This window comes from Perna viridis, chromosome 2, assembly GCF_037379345.1.
Source record: "Perna viridis isolate PV_CMFRI_1.1 ecotype Kerala chromosome 2, ASM3737934v1, whole genome shotgun sequence".
Taxonomy (NCBI): domain Eukaryota; kingdom Metazoa; phylum Mollusca; class Bivalvia; order Mytilida; family Mytilidae; genus Perna; species Perna viridis.
Window position 1 is genome coordinate 38,716,180 of NC_142446.1, and position 27,250 is coordinate 38,743,429.

At 31.5% G+C, this 27,250-nt stretch overlaps 1 protein-coding gene and 1 long non-coding RNA gene across 5 annotated transcripts; one reads left to right on the forward strand and one right to left on the reverse strand.

Moving 5' to 3' along the window:
- Positions 1-7,211: 7,211 nt before the first annotated feature.
- On the reverse strand, positions 7,212-22,704 carry LOC148624967 (uncharacterized). 2 transcript variants are annotated; one of them, XR_015919818.1, is made up of 4 exons: positions 22,564-22,704; positions 15,877-16,070; positions 12,282-12,452; positions 7,212-10,726 (listed from the first exon to the last, which is right to left on the reverse strand). It is a non-coding gene; the product is annotated as an uncharacterized LOC148624967 (long non-coding RNA). The 2 variants fall into 2 exon arrangements; XR_015919817.1 differs by having other exon boundaries at positions 7,212-12,452.
- On the forward strand, positions 10,969-26,959 carry LOC148624968 (uncharacterized). Of its 3 annotated transcripts, none has more exons than XM_088568133.1 (2): positions 10,969-11,024; positions 19,352-26,959. In XM_088568133.1, exon 2 carries the CDS (start codon positions 19,362-19,364, stop codon positions 20,301-20,303), a length of 942 nt encoding a protein of 313 aa, XP_088424259.1. In that variant the 5' UTR covers positions 10,969-11,024; positions 19,352-19,361; the 3' UTR covers positions 20,304-26,959. The 3 variants fall into 3 exon arrangements, with proteins under 3 accessions (XP_088424259.1, XP_088424260.1, XP_088424258.1); XM_088568134.1 differs by lacking the exon at positions 10,969-11,024 and adding an exon at positions 11,117-11,255; XM_088568132.1 differs by lacking the exon at positions 10,969-11,024 and adding an exon at positions 12,451-15,845.
- Positions 26,960-27,250: the final 291 nt, after the last annotated feature.

A 27,250-nucleotide genomic window follows, 5' to 3' on the forward strand; every position in this document is an offset into this window, starting at 1 on the left:
CTTTTTGCGACTACGCGTGGCAATCTTCTGAAGTTTACTTCGTGCTTTTTATGATTTTTGAAGGAATGTTGATTTTTTTACACTGTTAACCCTAAAGCTTCTCTACACTGGTATATACGACTAGTGAATAACCTTTGGTCAGAAAATAGCCAATTTCCCACTTCAGAGATAGACATTATCTTTCAAGGAGTATCACTGTTTGGTTTCGGGTTCATAGGTCAGAATTATGAAGTGTAAAATACACATAAGGCTTAATGTATGTTTACGAAAATGTGAGTCAGAATTTTTTTGCCCGTTATATTTTGGCGTGGGTTAAAAAATAATCGATAATCAATTTGAACCAGTACATCAATTGTTTGTTAAACAATTGAAAGGTCTTTCCCTTGAAAACTTTCTCTTTGTATCATACACATTAAGACATTTCTTGATACATAAAATGCTAACCTTTTACAAAAAATTGACTTTTTTGCACTTGGTGACCTTGTCAAATGCAATTGTCCATGTTTCCATCATGATATTTGTAATATTATTTGTCATTTTTCTGGACAAACCATCGATATTTTGGATGTACGCTTTAAAACCTTTCATTTGATATGCCTTCTACAACATTACCTTCTAAGAACTTTAACTTTTTGTACTTAATGACCCTACTCTTCGAACATGTATGACTTATCATGGTTGAAACTCTGATTTTTGAAATGTGCTTATTTATACCTTCAAAATGATGTATCACATGACCCCCTTCGACGAAGTTGAAAAAATAATGCAATATCAAATCTATAAATAGGTATTGATGAAATATATCAAACCACTGGAAAATATGCAAATTTTAAGTTGTTGTAGTATCATTGGTTTTTTTATATTGGTTCTTGGTATTTTGTCAAACAGTTGTACTTATGGAGATCTTTCATTCTGTGGAATGACTATTTGTATTTCAAGAACCGGAAGTCGTAGACATGAAACTATCACCATACATCTTAGGATTACTTGACTTTGATAAACCAACAAGGTCAAGGTCATATAATTATGTCAAGGTCACAAACCGGATTCTGCAAAACATTAAAATTGTCATAACTTTTGAACAGACAGTCCGACAGGAGTAAACTTGATCTCAAGATGAAGGGCTTATCGAGAAGGTCATTTCATACGCTGTATGTATGCACTTATCTCTTATCGTTTTCTTAATAACAAGGCCTGTAGTTTGCAGTGAAAAGGCTTTCCAGTGCTCTATGACCTTTGACCTCGAATGCAATTGAAAGGTCATATGGACCAAAGATCAATGATGAAGGTCATATTTCTCTACAACTTCCGGTTCTCGAAATATAAATTTGAAAACTTAAGTATGATATTTCAAGGGATTTAACTCCTGTATGATTTGATAACAATACATGTTTATATTTATTCATTAGTTCTTCTGCCTGTGTATATGAGACAGTTTTCAGATTGATCTTATCTATTATGGTTTACAAGATATAAGCGATTAAAGAAATTGTTTTTAGGGGACATAACTCTTAAAGATAATATTGAAATCCTTAGCAGGGTCATTTTCCAATAGAACATGATGACATCTACGTGTTCACCAAGTATAATAATGGTATCCTGAAAAATGAGTTTGGGGAACCATGTTGACCATGTTGATAAGACGCTAATAATTGGGAGATAACTTCTACAATGGATGATCCAATTCTTCATGGGGTAAATCTGTAAAAGTTCTAATTGAGGTCTATCGATGGCCCAGATTTGGTAATGATATCTTGAAAGATGACGAAACAGGGCCGTGTCAAAGTAAATGTTGGAAGGGAAAAAACTAGCACTCTGTGACCTTTGACCTTGGATGCAAATGAAAGGTCACATGGATCAAAGATCATTGATGAAAGTACCATGTCTCTACAACTTTCGGTTTTCGAATTTTTTTAAACTTTAGTATGATATTTCAAAGGATATATGGTTTAATAACAAAATACAAATTCATGTCTATTAATTTGGTTGTCTGATTATGTACATGAAACCGTTTCCAGATTTATTCTATCTATTATGGTTTTCAAGATATGAGGGATTGAAAGAAATTGTTTTAAAGGGACATAACTCTTAAAGATGATAATGACATCCTTAGCAGGGTCATTTCCTGAATGGAGATAATGACATCTACATGTTCACCAAATATGGTCATGATGTCTTAAAAAATGAGTTCGGGGGACCACGTTGAAAAAAAAACGCCAATAAAAGGGCGATAACTTCTACAATGGATAATGGAATTCTTCATGGGGTTATCCAGTAAAAGTTCTTAATGAGCTCTATCGATGGTCCAAATTTGGTAATGATATCGTGAAAGAGAGCATCTCATAGAAAATGTTGCAAATGACGAAAGAATAAAAAATAAAAACTAATGAAAAAAAACAACATTAGAAAAACAATAAGGTCTTTCCCATGTAGGGAAAGACCTTAATTAATTTTATTTGCAGAAAACCGAAAATGTGCCACTTTAACTCAAACATGATGTCTACTGTCAAAATGAGATCACGCTGCCCATATGAGATGATTCATGTCCAATGAATGCACGACATAACCATAACTACCCCATCTTATGAAAGTAGGAAAAAATACCATTTGAAATATCATTGATGATCTGGTAATAAGGACAATATGCTTCGTAATTCATGTTAAATTGGTAATGTTGTGGATTTACCATGACAGATGGTTTCAATCAACACTGTGTCTCGAATCCGATTTTACATCATTGTCAATAATTCATCCTCTGTTTGATTTTTAGCTTTGCTCATGTTTGTCCTTGTATCACGTTACTTACTGCTCTGTCGCAAAACACAAGTCTCAATTTCAAGACAGCTCCTTGGTGCAAACATGTTACAGTCACGTGACGGGTATAACCTAAGTAGGAGGACTTTCGGTCACGTGCTTTCATTTAAAATACTGCTTGTGTCATGTTCTCGTAAAGCAAACATTCCGTTGAGTTGTACAAACATGATGAGATGATCGATATTTTAAGCTGCCTTCCGTGATTTTAAAATCTACTTGAACTCCCACTCCACTAAATCATCAAATTTAAGTGGTTTGAAATATGTTTGCTATAAATCATAATATGGTTTAACTAAAATGGTACTTTTTTCTCTTAAAATACACGGACTGTTAAAAACGAACAAAGAATATAAACAAATAACAAAACTTGTACATTGGTCTTTAATTAATAACCAAGAAGCTGTTGTCTAGAGCGAAATGGATGGACAGAAATTTTACCATCTTAAAGCATATTTAATATATACTTCAGAAGCACTAAGTGTATCTTGACAAAGCTTGTACGTGCATTAGTAAAAATTTCCTCAACACAAACTGTTGATGTTGTGTGTTTTTTTTCAATATTCGCTAGTTAGGAAAGAGACAAAAGTTGATTTTATGTTGACTAAAATTCGGATACACGTACAACGTAACAAGTTAAAACCAAGTGGAACTTGTCTTCATCCATTTACTCGGCTGAACAATAAACCCCGAAAAATTTCGGCTGTGAAAAAAATGAATGATCAAAGCAGATTTTACTTTGAATTTCACATATTTGCCTTTTTTTTAAGATTTCAAGGTTATTAAAAAAATCCTGAAGAAAATTGTCAACAAACAAAATATCAGCAAACAAATACAAACCCTAATACTTAAACTAATTTGATCTTAGTCTTAAATATAAACCCTAATACTTAAATTAATTTGATCTTAGTCTTAAATATAAACCCTAATACTTAAACTAATTTTATCTGAGTCTTAAAAAAATAAATGTTTAAGTTAGAATTATATTACAGACCGTTTTATGGTGTTTGAAACACAATAAATTGGATAAAACACTCAGGAAAAGTACCTTTCCTTGTCCATATTTATGTTTGTTAAGTATTTTACATACAGTATGCTGTGTGATTGCCATTCAATAATCTTTGCCTACATACGTAGCTGACTTTTCTTTGACTTTTTTGGTAAAATACCGTAGAAAATGTGCTTATCAGATAAAGTGACAAATGTTGGAAAGTTACTTGACTACACCTTGGTTGTTGGTTTGTTCTTTACTGAAGCATAAATACGCTACGGGATTTGGCATTGACAAAAAAACGTAAATTTAAGCGAATGAACATTAAATATTAAAGAATAATCAAGGGAACCAAGAATCTAGCGGAAATCAAAAGAATGTAATCCAGGACAAAGACCAGACATGGAAAACAGACAAACACAACAAAGAGCATAAAGTAACTAAACTAATACATATAAAGTAAAATAAGTAAATGAGCAACTCGGATTCCAATAAAAACTGGGAGCATGGGCCAGGTGCATCGGTAGAGTAAGAGTCCTCTACTTTTCTATAAAAAAGTCGTCCAGAATAGACGAAAGAGGGAAGGAAAACTATAAGACGTTGAACAAATCAGTTTCCATGATGCATATAGATATACAGTAACGATCCACGAGTTCACGATGACGACTATAAAACTTCTGTGGTGATGACTTCAATCTTGTAGCAACATAACCCTGTTCCAGAAGCCTAATTGTAAGAAGTCTAGAGCGACACAAATAGTCTATGTAGTTACGGCAAGCTCTGGCATAACGTATGAAAAATCCATACGCATACGCATACGCATACTTGTTCTGAAATGCAAGTATGCTGTAGTCTAAATATCTCATGCAGTGCCAGCTAGCAATAATTTGTAACAAATTGCCAGATTTGAAAAGAACTTTTGAAAGAACTTGAGATAAATGATACTACATGTACTGACACTGTGAAGTCGGCCTCATATCTTGACCTACACTTAGAAATCGATGGTAAAGGAAAACTATTGACCAAACTTTACGACAAACGTGATGACTTCATTCAGAATTGTCAACTTTCCTTTCATCTGTGGCAACATCCCTTCGGCTCCTGCGTATGGAGTGTTCATGTCACAACTCATACGTTATGCCAGAGCTTGCCGAAACTACGCAGACTTTTTGTATCGCGCTAGAATTCTAACAAATAGGCTTCTGGAAGAGGGTTATGTTGCTACAAGATTGAAGTCATCACTACAGAAGTTTTATGGTCGTCATCAAGAACTCGTGGATCGTTATGGTGTATCCATCAGCACCATGAAAACTGATTTATTCAACGGGTCATAGTTTTCCTTTCCTCGTTTGTCTACCCCGGACTTGACTTTTTATGAGCAACTCGGCGGGTGTTTCTAGAAAAGCAGAGGACACTTACCCTACCGATACACCTGGTCCATGCTCCCAGTTGTTTTAGTGGAGTCCGAGTTGCTCATTTACTTTTGTTACTTTGTATGTATGATATTAGTTACTTTATGTTCTTTGTTGTGTATGTCTGTTTTCCATGTCTGGACTTTGTACCTGGATCACATTCTTTTGATTACCGCTATAACCTTTGTTCCCTTGATTACTCTACGTTTCTTGCTTGCTTGCGTATTGAAACACGTGTACAGTAAAACAAAATATACTATTTTTTTATTGGTAGCAATTGAAATATATTGAACATTTCATAGACAATTGAAAAGATTAATTAATTTGATTATCAGTACTACCAGTAAACTAAATTAGCACATGCATGTGCATCGCAGTGTGGAATAAAACCGCAACATATATGCACACTATGTCTATCTAGAGAGGGAACATAGCAACTTTCTCCTGCGATAAGTTAAAATGAGCATTACATGTATGATTTTATGTTACATGGAACAATAAAATTTGGACCTTTCACAACTTAGTAATTAGATTGAAAGAGCTTTCTTTTCATCAGAAAATCGGGCTTTCATCTACACCCATTAAATAGCTGCTCAATGATTTTCATTTCATTTGCTCATTTGCGTTTTCAAAAATAAAAAATGTTCATGACTCCCTTTTTCTGCATTCATTTTATCTATAATCATTCTGCTTTTCTATACTTTTTGAAAGTTCTGTCAACTCTATTTTGCGTTTTAGTCATTCCACTCCGATCGAATTCCTATAAACTATAAGAATTTATTCTATTCTTTTTTGGTTTATTCTTTCGTTTGTTAATAACACAAAATAAAGATAATTTTAGTCTTTTTATATCCCTTTAATTTCGAATTTTTGTCTCTTTCAGTTGCATGTTCTATACTTGTGATTGCAGAGACGAGTATAAGTGTCTGGTTCTTGTTATCTAAAGCGGAAATTATTTCCGTTTTATTTCCCCATTTCCTGATCGACGAAAAACGTTCCATACGTTCTAGACATTTGCTTTGTTCTAATTTTATCCGCTCGAAACGGTTTAAATCATAAAAAAAGAAATTTATGTATTCCTAAGTGAATGTACAATTACAAAGTATCATTATTTCAAATGAGAAATTGCCAATTGATTGTAGAATTGCGTTGGAGCATGAAATTTTCTCACAAACCCAGAAAATAGACATCTGACATTTCGCTAGACATTTTCAAAAAGACGTAACATTTTTGTTTGTACTGAAAATTTTATCAAATGCCGATGTAGAATTGCTGAAGGTATGTACATTTTTAGGAAATATCAATTGGAAAGGAATATTGTGTAAATAAGTTCTTACATTAATGATAGAATTTGATTACTGAACACTTTTAGAAATCTGACCATTTACCAACACTTTCATTTTTGCATTGAATATTTTTTTGCCTAAAAATAACGCAATTTTGATAATTATCTAAAATAGAACATATGAAATTATTCTTCCATGCAAAATTTGACGAATTTCGTATCCTCTGCAATAGCGCAATTCACTATTTTAGCTTTTTTTGAACCTACAGTGTGTTACACCTGACATACGGAAATTTGACGTTTTTACGGTTTTTGTTTTTTTGTTTTTTGTTTTTTGTTTTTTTTTGGAAAGTTTATTGATCATAAAGATTTAAAAGTACCATTTGTGACAAATATTCAGAACAAATAATTTGTCCTGATTCCAACAGTATACAGCTTTCACATATTCAGTGTTGATTGTTTACATTAGACATTTATAGTTTACATAGATGTGTTTTTTCAACACAGTCGCAATAGCGTGCCTAAGGTCAATATATATATCTTTATTCTTAATGTCCGGAATGTAGTGTGTACTGTAAGCATTCTGATTCCGCCTGTATATCAGTGTATAGACATGCTGGTCGCATGTTCAGTATTTTTTTTCATTCCTGTGTCTTTTATAAAATAAAGTTCTGTAGTATAACCCGGACGCAAAATGTATTGCCTTATTCAATTTTTGTCAATGAAGCCACGACAATGGCTGAAATTGACCTAGGCATCACATGAAAATCTTGCTAAATATCATAATTTGCGGTAGCACTCTCATGCATCCGCGATCAATACCATTGTGAATGGAAAAGAGTGAAACGTGGAATGGAAAGGAGTAAAAATAATCATGAAATTGATAGTTAATCAAACAGCATGCAAGGGAAATTTCGCATCTTCCATTTTATTTAGAAATACGTGTAATATTTATGCACTATTTAATGACTTGTTTCTTCGGACTGTTGATCACGTGGTGAAAAATAGTTAAAGTCACCGGCCATCGCATGCGTATGAATATCTCACGTGACCTTAGAAGAAAAGTTTCTGAAGCTGAAGGGAACGCCAAACGGGAAATAGTTTTATTAAATAAGGTGGGTTACTGCACGAAAGCACTCCCTAATGTAGACACAATTCTTTCATTACAGATATTATTTGCGAACAAGTTTTGATTATCTTGAGGGAAAGAATGGATATTTTTTTCTGTATCTGTAGCCCCCGCTAGTACCCTCGTCATCTTGGATTTCTCCAGTTGAGCATCATGACAAATCTAAATATATTCTTTAATTTGCCTGACAATATTTAGATGTAGACTTAAAATAGCTGAAAATAGTATTTGAGAGACAAAGTCTTATATGTTTAATATTGAAGGGAAAATTAATCCTCCTTTTTCTGTTAGTCAACCCGTTAGTACAGTACTTTTGCGTCACCCCGCATGCATCTCAACAGATGAGCATCATGTCAAATCTTCTGTATTAATCCTGTTTATTTTTTTTATAGCATTGATGTACAATATATGTAAAATGTTCTTTGTACTCTGTTAGTTTATGATAAATAGGTATGAATCTATCATGAGCTCATAATCCTGATAATTCACCCTATTTTTAGTGTGAAATGTATGATTATATTCATGTTACAAACTTAAGAAGGTTTGAAGTTTTTGAATCAATTTATAATTATGCAACGAGAGCTAAAGTATAGGTATTGCATGCTGTACATACATTGTATGTACCAACAGATACTTACAGCATGTCTTCTTTTTCCGACGCAGTTACATGTATTTCCAGAATGAAATGTAGAAAATTATAAGTCAAAAGAACAAATTTTACTGCTTTGGCTATCTTTTTTTTTTTGAAAGATAAGACATGTTTACAATGTGTTACTTGTAAACAGTACAAAAACCTATTTCAATTGATATATATCTATCATTGTTTGTCATCTTAATACATATTCACATATTTACAATTAACAACACATGTTGAAATCTGTAACGTACTTGTTTTTGTCTAATTTTAGAATAGATATTAAAAATGTTATTCACCAAAAGTTTTCAGTTTCTGTTTATTTACAATATTTTGACAGCATTGAATTTAATAGGGATGGGACTTGCTAGTTATCTGATTAAGCCATTAAACATATATATGGGGTCTATTAGTACTGAAAGATACAAGTTGTTTGAATGACATGAAAATATACATTGTTTTTATCACAGTCTTGAATACTGTGTCTCTCAGGACTGCTCCATTTTATGACTCTGTTAGTAATTCTATTTAATAGAGGTGAAAAAAAAACCTTGGTTTTGGGTGAACTACTATGTTGATGCTTTGGTCTGATTGTATGGTTATAATTCATTTTAAAAGTAATTAGACACCAAAAGTGGCAAATTTACATGCTTTGACACAGGGACACAGGATTCAACAGTGGTTTAACTAAACAGTTTCTGTCCATGTATGACTAAGGGAGAACTTGGAGCTGTATAAATATTTGCTTCAATTCTATGATAAGTAAAAGCAAAAGCTATGTAGTGAAGTGATATAAAAAAATTTTAAATGTGTATCGTCAAATCTGTGTGTGTGAAAAGTAAGAAGAGGTTGAGTCATTTTCCCCCATTCGTCTTGTCGACTCAAGAAGCCATTGCTGCTCAGCTAATAAACGGTCTTTGAAAAAAAAATTCCATTAAAAGAAAGAATGGTAAAAATATTACTTTCCCTAGTTTAAAATATTACAATCCTTTTTATGATTAGAAATGTGATTGTGCAGTACGAAACGGAGCAAAATACGAAGGCTTCATTGACTCAGTACTTCAGTACTTTGATTTTTAAAAAATGCTGGCTTCGAATATTTCTTAAATAATATAAATCTGTGTTGTATCCCGGAAAACTGATCTTATATATTCTGATTTTTAATCAAAATGCTGGCCGCTTGATATAGTTTCTTTCTTTTTATTCGTATACAATGCAGATGTACACTGGATCCATAATGTTAACATTTTAGGCCCACCTTATCAATCATCATTTCACAGAAGTGTTTGTTGTATGTTTTCGGAAACATATTTAGGAATAATTCTGTAATGCACCCCGGACCCAAAATGTCGAATTGATATTTGATCAGAATGCATTTTTTGCATGTCTCGTTTTTTATTTGTATATCTTTTAAGTAAATTACATTTCTGTGTACTGTATTATGTAAATGAAAAGTATTTTGCTAGCCATGCTCGGCTTTTATCTATTATTTACCTTTCAAGTGGTGAATCAGATACCTTTTTGGAGAACCTCTCAATGATGTTCTTCCGTACGGCTGCAACAATTTGTATACTGGTGTATGGCGCTAAATTTGGTCAGTGCCCAGGTTTGAGTTCCCCGATCGTAAACGTTGAAAGTTAAATTTCTATTAAGAAGTAATAAAGTTTAAAAAAATCTATCTCATATTTATATCAACAGGACAATTATTTTTATTTTGCGAAGGTTTTTTTAGATCTATTAATATTTTTTTATTTCATATAGTACTGTTACTGTTTTCTGGTTTAAACTGCCGTTCGGTGTACTCCTACTTCTCGTGGTAGGATGAATGAAGATACGTGCACCCACAATCTGTGTCATCTATTTACAGTGATCTCGGTTAATATGTTTGTACAGTGGTATTGTTTTTTGAGAGTTCCAATAAATAATGGAAAATCATAGTCACTAGTGTCCGAGGTTATTTGCCGATCTACTGTCGCGGAGTCAAGGGAAGTACGAAGCACAGACAAAATCATCGAACGAAATTTAACCGCGCAAATCAAATATGCAAAAGAAAGTAACACGAAAACACAATCAGTCCATCCCCCTTTCAACCTCCTTCAATAAATAAATAGTCACTCATCGTGTATAGATCATGGCATAAGTTTCTGGTAAGCCTTCACTGTTTATGTAGTGTTCCTTTTTCATTACAACTTTATATGGAATTTTCTCGCTGGTACAATCTATTATCAGTTGAATGATATTTCCACTTCTTGGCCAACTCGAATCATTCATATCCAGATATCTCTTCAACCTCTCGGGATGACTGATAAGCATTCAGGTCAATTGCTAACCCCTTTTGTGGTGGTCAAAACAAAAAAATGTCTCTAGCGCCGAATTTCAAAGGGATTAGTCAATTGTCTAAAATCTACCATCTTACTATCTTGAAATTTCAAGTTGTTATCTTGAATTTTCAACTTAGTGTTTTCTAAAAATATTTAAAAGCGTTGCTGATATATATATAGGCTTCCTAATGAAAGTAATCGGACCAATAACTGATATTTTTTTTCAAAAAGATAATGATTGCCTTTTTTTTTGTTTTATTTTCGGTCCCCCCCCCCCCAAAAGGAAATCTAATAATTCAAGGGAGGTAATCCATGTGTATTCTATCGATCCCAATCGGAACTACTCGGCCATTTCCGCTACACACGGAAAATATCCTCTTTTTCTTTTGTGTAACGAGAAAGCCTGAGGAGTTCTGATCGCTATCGTTTCATTTTTGTTCGGTAAAGCAATTCACCCTTAAATGTTTGATATAATCGGGTTTTCAGTATTACAAGCAGCATGCTAAAGTATCTTTATGATTTGTGACCAAACAAGTTAATTGCCTATAAAAAATAATCAACAATCGTCATGTGTTAATGGTCTATTATCTGGGGACTTACTATTAAACTCCCAGCTTACTGCTAGTTTATAGATGAATCCACAAGTTCTGGTGATTTTTTTTACATTTTTTGGTAAGATTTTCAGAATTTCTACTGTTGAAAGCACTTAAAAAACAAAGATAATAATTTGTATTTTAGGGTCTATTACTAGTATTTCTGGAGTCGTGAATGCACAGTTATTAGAATTTTCTATTTTGTATTATCATCGAACTTATTTTAGTGTAAATATAGTTAAAGGTCATATTTTTATCTTCAAATTTACACAGACAGGGTTTTCATTGATTCTAGATGCTAGTGTCTACTAGATAGTTGAAATTTACATGGTCTTATTACCAGATGATAGCATTTTAAAAACTAGGCCAAGAAAAATATCTGGGTTTCTGCTAACATAGTCTTAAAAAGTAGGGTTGGTACATGTATGTAGTCAAGACTGGCAAGGCACAAAAAATAAGAGTTATCATGGTTAGCAGAAATAGAAATTTTTTCGTAGGTCCCAGTGTGATTTAAAATGTTAAGCTATCTGATACCAGCTTGATAAAGAGCAATACTAAACTGTTATTTTAATGTTGATATTCCTGTTAAGGCACACATTCTTGAAAGAGAATACTTCTATGAAAACTTTTATACAGTTTGGATGTTAACAATGTGAAGAAAAAATGGTAAATTGTGTATTGTTGCAGTTCATGGTCCATAGATGAAACAACATTCCTTTGTTGTGGTCTGATAATTTTTGCTTCAATTTAATAACTTTAAATTGAACATTATCAGTTGCAGACTAACACGTTGATAAAGTTCATATATAATCTATTTTTTATGACTGTGCTGACAGAATGCAGACAGAGCTAGGAAAACAAGACCAAAATAAATATTAAGCATCAATTTGGGAGATTAACATTTTAAAGACTCTCTTGTGTACATGGATTTGATATACAACAATTTAACAGTCAATTTATATTTTAATTTATCCACTCTCCACATTGAAGTGTCCTTTACTGACTCCAATGTTTCTCCACTAAAGTAAAAACTGAGATAAAATTGCATAGTCTTAAATCTTTTCTATTATTTTTTGTCCTTAATTGAAATGTTAAGTAAACTTACCAAAATCATTGAACATATCTTGGTATATAGAAACAGGAGAACTAATCAACAAATTTTGAAATGATGACTTCACTATAAGAGTTAAGACACTGTGACTCCACTCCACTCACGATATCTCCACTGTGAAGAGTGGAGAAATGAAAGTTTGTGTTGACAGTAGTGTACTTGGCCCTTTAAACAAAAACAAAAAAATTAATTCAAATTTGCATGCTTAGACCAATAGACAGTGTCTGTTTAAAAAACAAGGTTGTTACTGATTTTCAAATTTTAACTTGTTAAACTTATTTAGTCTTTACTAGGTCTATAAACACATTTCATTGGTCTATATGTAATTTCCATGCTAGCTACAAGCCCTTTGCCACATTACTCAAAAATAAAAATTAGCTTATAGTACATTTTGCATATGACTCTTGAAAATAGTTAAAAACAAGGTGAAAAGATTATTTTAATTCTATTTTAATGATTCATTTTTGGGGGTAAAAAATGTCCATACATTGTAGATTAAAAATGAATACAGATACATACATGTATGTATCCTGAAGGCAGACATGTCTCATTAATCCACTAAGTAACTATTTTCTGGTTCATATTTATAAAATTTCAAATATGTGCATGTACATGTAGTACTAAAATTAACATACATGTACATGTATGTAGATTGGTGACATCTGGTTCATATTTATACTCATCCAATGAACATATTTTAATGCTGGTTAAAGCTGTTGAAGGTATGTTTAAGTATTAGTATACTGGTATATTTAAAAAGATTTTTAAAAAGAAATCTGAGTTTTTTGATTTGTTGGTTTACATAGTTTTGACCTTAAGAAATAGGATCGGATGGTAGGAAAAAAACAATAGAATGAATGACTAGAAAAAAATTTTGAAATCAGAAAAAAATATTTTCAAAGAATCTGTTATCTTAATTAAATGTCATAAAAACGCAGTGTAGAGATGCAATTCTAGTTTACATTATGTGTCACACAGTCTACACATTATCATGTACCACTAATTAAGTTACTCACTCGAAATACTTTATTATGGAATAAATTCAGTGTGCAGTATTCTTAAAATGTTGACTTGATTGTAGTGTTTGTGTCTATACCATTTCTTACAGTATAATATAGCTTGTTCAAAAGTTAGTGAAAAAAAAATAAAAAGTTGAATGGAATTAAAAAAGATAAAAAACGAACAGGGTTTTTGAAAATGTGTACATTTACATGAAGAATTGGGGGTTAGAAAATTACTTATGCAGACTGTTTTCAACCAGAAAAAAACGGCTTTTTTTATCAGATTTTCTTTATTTTCCTTTAAGAGTTTCGGTCTTTTAGAAAATCAGAAAATGGCAGATACATGTTGTTGTGTAATTTATAATGACATAGTTTAAGATCTGTGAAAAAATGCATTAAACAAATTGGAATAAGTCATTGAAACAAAGATATATAATGAGACTTGTCAACTGTTTTAGAGTTATTTGCAAAATTCTGCAATTTGACCCCTATTGTTTAGCTAAAATCTGACTGGGAGTAAAATTGTTCAGCATGATGGGATGGACATTTGCCGAAATTTTCAGAAAGATCCATTGGTGGATGTTTGAGTTATAGATTCTGAAATGGATTTTTTTCTGAATTTTACATTTCCAATTTTGAAAATCTGAAACTTCTGGGTAGATTGTAATCAAACATGGCATGAATGATTGTTAAGATATCCTTAACAACTTGTATGTGGATATTTTTGATCTGTCAAAAAACATGGCCACCATTAAGCCAAATAAAATTACATAGCAGATTTTCATCCAATCCTGTCCCTAAAAAATTGACAAAAATTAAAACAATTGGGGCAGGAATTTCAAAATCAGGAATTTTTCTGCCACAGTTTTTAATATTTAGATACTATAACACACAAATCTTTCATTTCTTGGTGACAGTCAATGTTTCTTCTCTGAAACTGATGTGGCTATGGATGTAGAACATATCTATACTTCAACTAAAATTAGGCTAGCAAATATCTGGTAAGAAATAAAAAATAAAATCCACCCACCCCATATTTCTTGTGAAGGTTTGATGAAGATCTGCCATTTATGTTTTCTTAATCCAACTTAAAATTGAGGATTCTTGGAAATAACTTGAAAATCAATGGGTTATGCCAAATTTTCATGGGGGGAAATTGATTGATTGATTGTTGGGGTTTAACGCCCGAGCAGCAATATTTCAGCTATATTCAGGTAATGAACATGAAATGATGATGATGAAATGAAAAAAGGGATGGGACACAAGGATAATAAGGGTCGACAAATTTTGATTGCCACAAGAAAAAGGGAGGGATGGGCAGGGTCAGGCAATTTAGCCTCCTGTGGCGGAGCGCAAAGGTTCCTACTATCGAATACCACAGCAGGGTTCTTTAACATGCGAGGAACATGGCATCTTTCATAACATGGTGCACCACTATGATTTGCGGTCAGGTTTTTCGTATTATAGCCTGATAACCCCAGCATGTAACACACCAGGGGTACCCCATTCAACCAACTGGGGCACACATCCCAGTTGCTCTGTGGGCAGAGTTCCTAGCCCCTGGCTAGGTTTCTGAGCACTATTTAGTCATTTTTTATGACAAGCTTAGCGCTGCTCAACATGGTGAGGTGAACCAATGCCATAATTTTCATCAAATTCTGTTGATTGATGTTGAAGTTGTTAGCCCTTTAAGAGGGGAAAAATTACTATGAAAGATTTATTGTATTTATGAAAACTGGGTGGATAACTTGATTAAATGGTTCTTGTGATAATAGTACAGTAAGATCAAGAGTTAAGCTTTAGAAAGCTGTAAATATTATTAATGAGTAGGTGAAAGATTCAGGTTCTTTAGAGTCTCTAGTTTATTTTTGGTTTGATTAAGAAAATTTTTCTTTAAATTTCAAATTTTGTGAAATATAGTGTCCAAACTAGTTGTTGTGTGCATATTGAATTGTAAGTCTCTATGATTGAGTGTTTCAAACACTAATGTTGTGTCCACACTTGCCCCAACTGTTTGTGGTTTTACCACTGAGGTCATATTATGCTGTGCTTCACAAAGCATTTTATTCGTTGCATTTAACTCTTTTGTGAAGGAGGTAATTTTATGCACTGACACTTGTCCATACAAAAGATTTCTTTGTTATATTAATATTGTTCAGATGAGAATATCATATTGCATTAGCTTGATTGTATAAATATAATTGACACTTTCTACTTGCCAGTGATTAGTTATCATATATTTACACATTTACGCTTTGCATACATGTACGTGGAAGTACTTTCTTTTAAAACTTTTCCTGTTTCCAGGAACTACATACATATATATATCTTATTATGAAACTTTTAATTGGGATTTTTGTGAGTTTTAACAACCAAAGGAGTTTCTTTAGATACAGTGTATGTGTGAATTGCATGGAATATAAATAATTTTCAAAGACCTATGCAGATTTCCATTTGTAAAAATTGAAAATATGTTTAATGGAAAATAATTTCTGCGTCTCCTGAATCAGTTTGATCTTCTTTGAACAATTTTTCAACCTTTTGTAATGGTACACAAGTAAGTTGATTTGTCTTGACTTTCAGCTCACCTGGTCTGAAAGGCCATGTGAGCTTTTCTCATCACTTGGCATCTATTGTCTGTCATTAACTTTTATTTAAAATTCTTCTCCTCTAAAACCCCTGAACAGAATTTGATAAAACTTAGTGACAATCATCCTTGGCATGTTCACTTCCAAAATTGTATCTGTTATTGTTCCTTGCCAAAAAAACATGGCCACTGTAACTAAAAATAGAACATAGGGGTATTACCATGTATTTTTGTTTATATCTCAAAAACCATAACAGTTAAAAGGAATCTGAGACATTTAAGTCTCTTTGGCTTAAAGAGATCTATCTTCTCAGATAATTTCAAGATAATCGAGGTAATAATTTTGGAGTTATTTCCCTTTTTTTGCTAATTTTACCTTTTTTTGGCAGTTTTTGCCTATACTTTAGAAAGTGAAAGCTGAATGATGGTTATTGTAAATTGATAAAATGTTCAGTACTTCAATTATTCTATTATTTGTGCAAATTTCAGAAAAATCTGTTGACCTTTCTTGGTGTTATGGCCTTGAAAGTGTCACTTTTGACATTTTTATCAGTTTTTGCCTATTATTTAGAAAACAAAAGCAGATTGGTGTTACTTGTAAATTGATAAAATGTTCAGTATTTTAATGTATATTTTTTGTGTTGATTACAGATAAATCTGTAGACCCCTTTTGGAGTTACAGTCTTTGAAAATGTCATTTTTGACGTTTTTATTCTTTTTCGCCTGTTATTTAGAAAATGAAAGCAGAATGATGATTAATGTAAATTAATAAAATGTTCAGTATTTCAATATCTATTTTCATGCCAATTTCAAAAAATAAAATGTTAAGTATTTCAATATCTATTTTGGTGCCAATTTCAGAAAACAACTGTTGACACTTCCTGGAATTATGGCCTCAATAAGTCATATTGACAATTTTCCCTATTTTGCTTCTTGTGAACAAAACAATAGCAGCTTGATAATTAATGTAAATTTAAAAAATATATATGTAAAAGTATATAAAGATTTATGATTGGTGCAAATTCAGGAAAAATCTGTTGATTGCATTGTTTAATGATTTTTTGCACTTTCAGCATGTTATTCAGTTAACATAAGTAGAATTATGATTACTGTTTAAATGTTCAGTACCATGACATATATCATTTGTGCAAAATTGGTACACGTTTGACCATTTTAAAGTTTTCCATGTACTTTGTAAAGATATTAAACCAGGTGAGCGATTCAAGCCATGAGAGGCTCTTGTTTAACAATGCCATAATTCAAAAGTGCCATCAAGTTTTATGCATGTGTATTGATGTGTCACTCAAAAGAGAAATAGTACTTGAGAAAGTTCATGGAATATTGTATGCTTATATAAGTACATGTATTCAGAATTGTTTAGTAAATACATGTACTTCCTAAATTTGCCAGTAATAACAGGTAATTGCTAAAATGAATAGGCCATTTTACGCTTATTTTATTGACTTAAAAAATATTTATTAACATAGTTAAGAAAGGATAGGTGTATTTCAAAACATTTGTGTAAAAAATGTATTGTACCATATAAAGTAAATTATTTAAATAAATAACAACATTGGTACTTGTTATTTATTATTTAGTGTTTTCATTGTAACACCTTGAAATGCATAAAACATTAGCCCTTAAACATTTAAAAAAAATTATCAAATTCATTGCAATAATGACCAACATTAATTGCACTGATATCATCTTCAGGTAGTCCATGAAAAGAAGAAGCAGTAAACTGAGTTTTTGAGAATGTTGACGCAAGAATTTTTTTTTTTTTTTTTGTAATGAGTTTGTACTGTTAGAATCAGCAGCTGTCATAACACATAGCATATTTCTAGGGTGAGGGGCTTTGTAATGTATTTGACTACCCAGTTAGGTCTCGCACAGACAGTATTTCTAGGGTCTCCCCTGCCCCTATGTATACACTTGAAATGGTAACTGTAGCATTGTTGCCATTGATGGGTCGCAAAATCTGGTTTTCTTCTTGCAACCATTTTTTTCTGTTTCCATTGACAAACTATTACCTCTCATTTGTTTGGTTTATTTTTAATGCAATGAAGTCGTTGTGTTTAAAGTATTCAGATGTGCTTCCATCTGGTTTGATTGCCTAAAATTCTGCTTGACAAACTGTACACTCATGTTATAATCAGTTGCTTTCATAGGGTGTGGAATAGCATTGGCCTCCTTAGGTGTTAAGTCAGGATTTTTTTGGTTTTCGTTAAGTGGGTTTGCAAAACCTGCAGATTCTGAATTTCATTTGGAATAAGAGTTATCAAAACAACTCATCAGCTTAAATGTTTAACTTTGTTAATGACATAGATTAATTATTTGTACACACAATCTACATGTATTTTACTTTAAATTTGAAATCAACTCATCAGCTAAAAAGCTTAGTTTACTTAAATATTCTATTTTAATCATATTAAAATTTGATATAGGCTACTTAAATAAACTTGAAAATGTGGAATATTTTAGTAATTTCCTGTAACAACTGAAGATAACCAGGAAATACATGTATTTACAAAACCAGTAAGGAATTACTTGTAGTAACTAAATTTTTAATAATTTCGTGCAATTCCTAATTATGCTTATTTACTATAACATACATGTATATATATATATTACCACTAAAATCATCCAATAGTAAACGGGCACTAAAATTTTCATACTGCTAGTCGATATATAGCTTTCTAATTTACAATATAATGTGAAAGCTTTTCAAAGCCATGCATTGCTATAAAAGGGTTATTGTGTGAATATTGAAAAATAAACACCCTTGATGTACAATTTAAGTGGCATCCCTTGTGTATTACTAAGTACTTTTGGGAACAAAATGACACATTATTATAAATGTTTGCTTGTAGAATTTATATGCTTTTTTTAAATTGAGTTAAATCTGGTCCATTGAATTTCAAGATCAGGTCGATTAAAATTTATCTTAACTTTTTATCTCACCTGGACCATAGGTCCGAGTGAGCTTATACCATCACTTTGTGTTTGTCATTAGCTGTCCATAAACGTTTCACATGTTGCTCAACTACATGACAGCTGTTTTGACCAATTTTAACTAAACTTGATGGAAATAATGAATGCATCTACTTTTGGTTCTGCTTGATTGAACAAGATGACCACAAGAGACTATACATTGTATAAGCTTCTGATTTGTCAATTTTCAAAGATCAACTCCTCTGAAACCACAAGTGCCAATGTATTGAAACTTGATAGGGTTAATCTCAGTAACTTCATGTAGTTTGTGTTTCAGAAAAGGACCTGTAAAATGTCTTTTCATATTCCAGTGATCATTTGCACTGATTAAAGTTAAACTTTAAATAAAGCGTTATGATTCTAATGAAATTTTGATAAAAAAAAAAGATATTTTCGTTGTAAATATTTAGAATATAAGATGAACATGTACTTGTATCATCAATTTGTAATAAAGAATAATTATCGTATTCATTATTCTTTTTCAGATTATCAAGGATGAGTTGCATTTTGCAGAGACGATACATTTTTGGATGTTTTATTATTATTGCAATCATCATAGTCATGTTTAGGTTTGCTGGTCATCATTACTGTACTTTTATTAATAGCAAACCAAAAATTGAGTACATTTGTATAGAAGATCCTCAATTACTAAATAGAACAGGACTGGAGGAAGTTAAAACTTTGCCAGTTGCAGCAGTTGGTGCTAGTTCATTTAAAGTAAAAAAAGTACAGAATGCAGGGCTCACTGAGTCAGAGAATGACAGATATAGTGCCTGTGTTAAAAATTTTGAGGAGGATTGGGAAAAAGGCCAAAGTGAGTTTTGGGATGGAGATACTCAGTTTGTAAGAAGAACTCATCACACTTATCTTCAGCATGGCCAAAGCATTATGATAGAAGTAGGAGGCAATGTTGGGGAGGATGCTGTAGAATATTTAAGAATGTACCAACCAAAATACTTAGTTGTTTTAGAGCCTTTGAAACTGTTATATAGACAGTTAGGAAATCGACTACACAATTTTACCAATGCTATTGTGTATAATGTTGGTCTTGGTGCTAAGTATGAAACATTTATGATTAGGATGGAAGGAAATATTGGAGATGCTACTTCTCCATTCTATGGTTCAGGACAGGGAACATGCTCTTTGAAAGTTGTAAATGCCTTAGACTTTTTTCAGAGACTTGGTGTAGGTAGTTTCAAAGTTGACTTATTGACAATCAATTGTGAGGGTTGTGAGTATGCTTTACTGGAAAGTATTGTGTCTTCTAATCTAATCAGTCATTTCAAGCACATACAGTTTGCCACACATGCCAAACTGAAGGAGCTGCAACAGCCTGCAGAAAGGTACTGTAAGTTACAAGAACTTCTCTGTAGAACTCATCTGCTGACATATCAATTCAGGTATACTTGGGAGACATGGAAACTTAAAAGCCTGTAGTCGTGGTAACAAGAACCTGAACAGTTTTGTCTGTTTTGTATACATACTATATGGTTGTAACTACCAACATTTTTGGAATAGGTAACCTTTCCAGACCAACCTTAGTTCAATGGGTATCCTTATATTAGAGACAATCAAATCAACAGAATGAGAAAATTTTGTGGATCAATTCATCTTTATGACCATTTTTGCAAAACTGCCTTAAGTAAATTTTGGCTTTTATATTAAAAATTACTTATTCGTTTAGGCAAAGAAGTTTGACATGTGTCAAAGCTAAGAAGTTACACATGTGGTTGGACAAAAAAGTTGCACATGAAATTGAACAAAATATTGAACAAAAAAATTAAGTGTATGTCAAAAATAAGAAGTTAGATATGAAAAAAAATGTATTCCAGAATTTATTATTTCATTCAGCATGATCAATGAAAAATAATTTTTATTTAAAAAAAACCATAAAAATCAAATCTTTGTTTTGCCAAGTATTTAATATCACTACTAGTTATAAAGGTTGTTAAACAATATCTACATTTGTAGTAAAAAAAATTCAATTGTTAAAAATATAAAAAAATAATGTCCTCAATTTCTTACATGGATATTCTTTGATTTGGAAGTTTGTTAATATGCACTACAATTTGTTTTTTTTTTTGTTTTTGTTTTTTTTGTATGCATTGTTTTTCTTGAGATTTTCCGTCCAGCCATATCAAATCAGTTGTCTATCTGTGTTATATTTAAAGTATCTTCAAATTGTGAAGATTTGGTACAATGTCTTGGAGTGTTTTTATTTATTTTTTGTTGTGCAAGAGTAGATAAGATCAAATCAATTACAACCTGCATAAACCATTTTACTACTTTATTGTGAGACCTTCAGTCATTTTCAGTTGTAAACATTTTGATTACTTCAGGGAGAAAAATGATACATTCCATATTTTTTAAGTGGGCAAAAAATTGTGGGCATATTATTTTTGTTATGTAGTTGTAGTGAACTGAATGTCGTGAATCTTTGATATATTGTTACTTGGTGCTAGAGGAAGCTTGCTTGTTAAAATGGGGTCACTTGCCCCAACCAATCTGCAGAAAAGGGGCTAAAATAGGTAAAGTAGGTGTTTATTTAAGAATGATGTAGAAGGTTCATTTCTCATTATCCCATAATTTTGACTGTTTTTTTAAAATTTGTTTCTTATAAAATCCTGCTTTAAGAATATTTAACACATTTTTAAAAGAATGTAACGCTATAAGAATATTTAACAGATTTGCTAAAGCATTTAATACTTTAAGAATATTTAACAGATTTGTGAAAGTATTTAACATTTTATGTTTATAGATGGCTAGATTGGGGACACGCACTAAAAGTAAACTTTTTTATTTCTGGTCCGATTTTGATTTGTTTATTGGATTCCTTGTGAAAATCCCTGATTGTATTTTAATCAGTATTGGAACATTTCTTACTGTTTTTTTGAGTAACAAGGGGTCAATGGGGTCAAAAAGTGCCAGTGTTTGAAAGATTGTGTTTTAAAAATTTATCATCTGATTATATGTTTATTTTGTAAACTGCTTCCCCTTCAATAATACCAATAGCAAACATAACAACAATTTTTAACTTACAGTTTATTCACAATATTCCTGCTTCTTAAAATATTTTACTATCATAGGAATTGAGCTTGTCATGTTGGGGTTATTGTCATTATTCATAGATAGGTGCCCTTAAGCAGTGATAGATCTAATATTTCAGGTTGTGGTGAATAGGGTAAAACCTAAGAGATTTAAGTGTGTATTTATTTGTTTTTGTTTCAGTTCCATGTTTTGATGTTGTGGTGGAGGGGTGGGAGTGTGCAGTGATACATATCAGTGAGCAAAGTGTAAATTTCTTTTGAGTACATATTATAGAAAATTAAGTTTTCATGCAACAATTGTAATTTTTGTCCCCAAAGTAAAGGGGGTTACTGGCATGTCACTTCTACCTCCTTTCAGAATTGCCAATGCCTTGAGGACATTTCAGTTTTTCTGGAATTTCAGGATTTGATTTATTAATCCTTTTAATACCCCTAGCTTTGTAAGGCCCAAATTTGAAGTATTTTTTTTTTATATTGGATTGTACAAGTTATGATTTTTGTTTATACTGCCTCAAAGTTTTTACAAAAAATCAGTAGCAAAAATTTCTTTAAAATAGACAATTTTTACAGATTCATAAAAGCAAAAAATAAAACTTTAATTTTTAAGTTTTTACATAAAACAAAGCGGTTTGAAGAAATTTGATACTTACCTGTACAATGTACATGTACATTATTGTTGTTTTACTGCACAATCATATTCCTTTGAATGTTTGAAAGAATTGCAATCCATGCTTATTCTTATGGTGGACCAGTCTAACCATAATTTCGAATTCCCATGAAATGAAAATTTTTCAATTTACATAAAATCATTTTTAGCCTCAAAATTGATACACCTTTTAAAGATATTTTATCAAACAATTTTTATTCAACTTTGTATTAAGATTTTTAGTTACTAGGATCAAATGTAATCCTAGTATTGATCTATATCATGCTGGTAAAACAAAGTTAGTACATGTACCAAGTACTTTGCTTTAAGATAAGAAGACTGTCTTAGCTGCTACATATTTTTGTGTTGGGGTCACACCAAGAGTAAATTATATGTCTGAAAAACAAAGGAAGGGGTTGTGTTCTTAGAAAATAGTGGCACTTGCGTGTATTGTAAAACCAATCTAAACTGAACCCCCTATTGGTCCTCAGAATTTGTTCAATTTAGACAGGTTTTTGGTTTCACTGTATTTTTTCTGAGATCAAAATACATGCAAAGGTAGAGTGGTTTTCTCAGCTTCCACTGGAGGGAATGCTTAGACATTTGATGTATTCCTTTTGCATGATGACTTTTACAGTGCCTTTCCTTTCCAGATTAGTTTCATTTCTTCTTCCTGTTTACCATAAATAGCCAATAAGGGTATTCTCATGACATACATGTAGTGTGCAACATCTCGTATTCTTTTACTTCTATTAGCATTTCAATGTAGATAAAGTTATTATAACAGGTTTTAAGAGAATTCAGGCATTTATGATGGAAGTTGTTTTCCTTTTTTTTAAAGCAAAATGACACATGAAAAAGGGGGAGAATGCTGTGAGCTTCTATAATTGACCAGCTTTGACACAGGGCAGTATTTGACAATAGATTGTCTTCTTCACATTTTTAGGAAAAAAATGACAATTAAATCTTAATAAGCTTGCACATTGTCTGATTGTTTTTTACTTTAATTATATATATATATGCTTGTTTATGTAACTTACTGAAACTATTGAAAGGTTAAATAAGGTACTACATGTACTTGTATACTCTAGTCTTATTACAGGTTTTTAAAATTTTTTCCTTGTCTAATATATGGCATGCATTGCTTTTGTGAAAACGACTTTTTTAGATGTACACTGTATTATGAATGTCTTTAGATCAGATATAATAATAGAATAATTAATTGGAAAGAGTGAATAACCAAATGTTATCACAAGTGCTGAAGAACACCTAGATTTAACGAGTGTGCAGAACTTGTTCCGCACACGAGTTTAATCCTCAAGCATTCTTGGCACAAGTGATCATATTTTGGTTATTCTTGATAACGAATTGATTATCCTATTTATTATATAGATTTTATTAATAATTTATTGATATTTTCAGCATGTATTTTAAATTCAATTATTGGCAGATTGACACTTTGTTAGAAGAAAGTCCGAGAGTGAAATTTCCAAATTTATTTCACATTGTGAACTATTGAAATTTATTGCACTTGGAACATTTGATAAAACACTGCTATATCTATATAATAATGTGCATTTATTATCGAGGTTTTAATTTTCATTTAGCAGAAATACAATTGTTACTATATCTTGAAGCAAAATCATTCCTCTAAGGATTTGATTTTATATTGTGAGTTTTTGTAGTAATTAGTCTCAATACTATTACATTATTTTTTTTTACCTAAAGATCAAAATTTCCATCTGATGCTACATGTACATGAATGTTTACATTATGCAATTATTGAAACTTAGCTGATTTCTAATGATATAGCGTGTAATTGTCATCTGTTATTTGGTTTTTCTGACAATAACTTGATGTTATTGAATGGATCTTTGTAAAAATGAAACACAAGGTTCATATTGGCTTGGATTGAATTAGAGGGTTATGGCCCTCTCTGTTAAGAAATAAGGGGTTGGACAGGGGCAAAACATTTTATGAAACTGTGTAAATTGCTTATTTCATGCCCAATTTTAATGGGGTTTAATTATTAGATCCTTTGATATTCTGAAATTGTGCAAGGTTTCTAGAAATTGAAATTTTTGAAATTGTGGGAAAACCCTTTACTCTGACATTGAAATTTGCTTACTCACTAGTATTAAACTGATGTACATAACTGCAGTTAAATGACAGACAAAGGAAAAAAATAATTTTGATTATCAATATTTTGGTCTTTTGAATAGCAAATTTAGACAGAATCAACCCACATACACATTCCATTATAAGTAAAGTAACCAATTATAGCCAGAATTTTGATGAAGCTCTATCAATAATGTCACATTTGGACACTGAAAAAAGTTAACTGATAAACATAACTAATGCACATGATGTACATAATTGTCGTGCATGATCTGCGTACATCATCCATGTTTTTTTTTCAAATGAGTCTTATTCAGCCTTAAAAAATGAACAATTGAATTGAGCATTGTTAATAGGAAAGAAATATGCAAACTTGATTTAATCATTTGGGTAAAAAGTTGATATGATCAGTAAATATCTTAATTAGAAAAAATACCTGATTTTTCTTCCACCATCTTGGGTAACTAATACTAACTATGGTTACATACTTCAGTTTAATACCAGGACATATTTGTACCATTAGACCAAAGGTATGAAGGCAAAATATACCATCTTTATCTGTTAAATGTGTTGTAATGAAATACAATGCAGATAAACAATTTAGATTTTTGGAAAATGTGAAATTTCGCAACATTCTGTAAAAAATGAAATTTTTTCAAACTTACAGACCAAATGGTGGTCAGTAAGACTTAGTGACAATATATTGCCAGAAAGATTGGTTTTTGACATGCATGTTTCATATTTAATTAATTTTGTCTGATTCTTTTGGAGATTTGGACTCATAATTGTATGTTTCAACTGAATCATGATTTACACATTTTTGCATTTACTAAAGTAATCAGAATTGTGTTTGCTATGTATAAAGGTGCTTATTTTTAACAGGTGTTCTTTTTGTATTTGCAAAGAATACCTGTTCTTGCCATTAAATATGTAATATGATATATTAATTGCCATGAAGAGATTTTGTTTTATATCTAGAAGTATTTTATTAGTCAATTGTAGGTTAATAATTATGATATTTTTTTCTTTTCATGTTTGCGTTTTTGTTTTCATGATTTTAACCACTGAAGGGGATGGTTGATTGAAATTTGTGTGGGACAAGAGGGAATGATGGTATTTGAAATTGAAAAAATACTACTACTACATGTATGAAAAAATCATCAACACAACTAAATTAATTGAACCACTTTATTTTTATCTTTTGACTAGTGGTCAGAGGTGAGAGACTCAGAATTTTGGGGGTGGGAAGTGGGAGTGAGGGTAAAAAAACTTGAAAATTGTATGGTGTTAACCTGTTGTAAAATGGGGGATTTAAAAAAAATGTATATTATTTTCACCAATTTCAGAAAAGAACTATCCTCAGTCGACCCTTTCCTTTTTTTCCTAAGAAATAATTATGAAGTTACTAAATAGCAGTGTCCTATGCGATCAGATCAAAGTGTGCCGTTCTGTAGTACATGTGTATGTATCTACTGAAGATCAAAGTGTGCCGTTCTGTAGTACATGTGTATGTATCTACAGAAGATCAAAGTGTGCCGTTCTGTAGTACATGTGTATGTATCTACAGAAGATCAAAGTATGCCGTTCTGTAGTATGTATCTACTGAAGATAAAAGTGTTCCGTTCTGTAGTACATGTGTATGTATCTACAGAAGATCAAAGTATGCCTTTCTGTAGTACATGTGTATGTATCTGCAGAAGATCAAAGTGTTCCGTTCTGTAGTATGTATCTACTGAAGATCAAAGTGTTTCGTTCTGTAGTACATGTGTATGTATGTACAGAAGAATGTTGTCAAAGCCCTTTCTTGACATGTTATTAGGTTATAGTGAAGATGTAATGATAAGTTATTTTTTCAATTGTTAGGTTCTATTCTAGACCATATTAAAGGATGTAAAGATAGGAACAAGCTTAAAAGGAATAAAATTTCAGAAAATTCTTATTTTGATTTCTTTATTGACCGGTAGTGTGCGAAGGGAGGTAAATCAAATCTTTAGATAGTGTTCATAGATTTCTTAAAGTGTTCAGCAACATACTGCAACTATACTTTTTGGGAATAGAATTTAACACTTTTTGGTCTTATTTTGTTGTTCTAGATTGTATTCCAAGCCATCGGAGTTGTTTTGTTTTACTGTAACAGTTGTGTTCTTATGTTGTTAATATTTATTTTTAAATTGTGTTCAGTGTATTACAATATTTTTAACTAGTACCAGTGAGTTACATGTTTTTATACATTTTCCATTGTAGACCGTTTTCCTTATAATTAATAAATAGTTATATCATCCTGTTATTTTGTTTATTATTTTAAAATGTTATTTGTGCTTTGTAATACTAAATAAATTGTCCCATTTTTCGGACGAAATTAATTACGCTTTCAGCAATTTGATATGAAAATGATGTTAATTTCATTTGATATAAGCCCTAAACGCTGTTTTTTTTTTATTTCCCGATTTTACTTTTCAAGTAAAGGAACTTAAATGATAAAAATTGGGATTTCCCATTTTTGGGCGTTAACTCTGAAACTGATGAATTGTTGATTTCTAATTGTTCTGTGGTAAGAGCACGGGTGAATAATA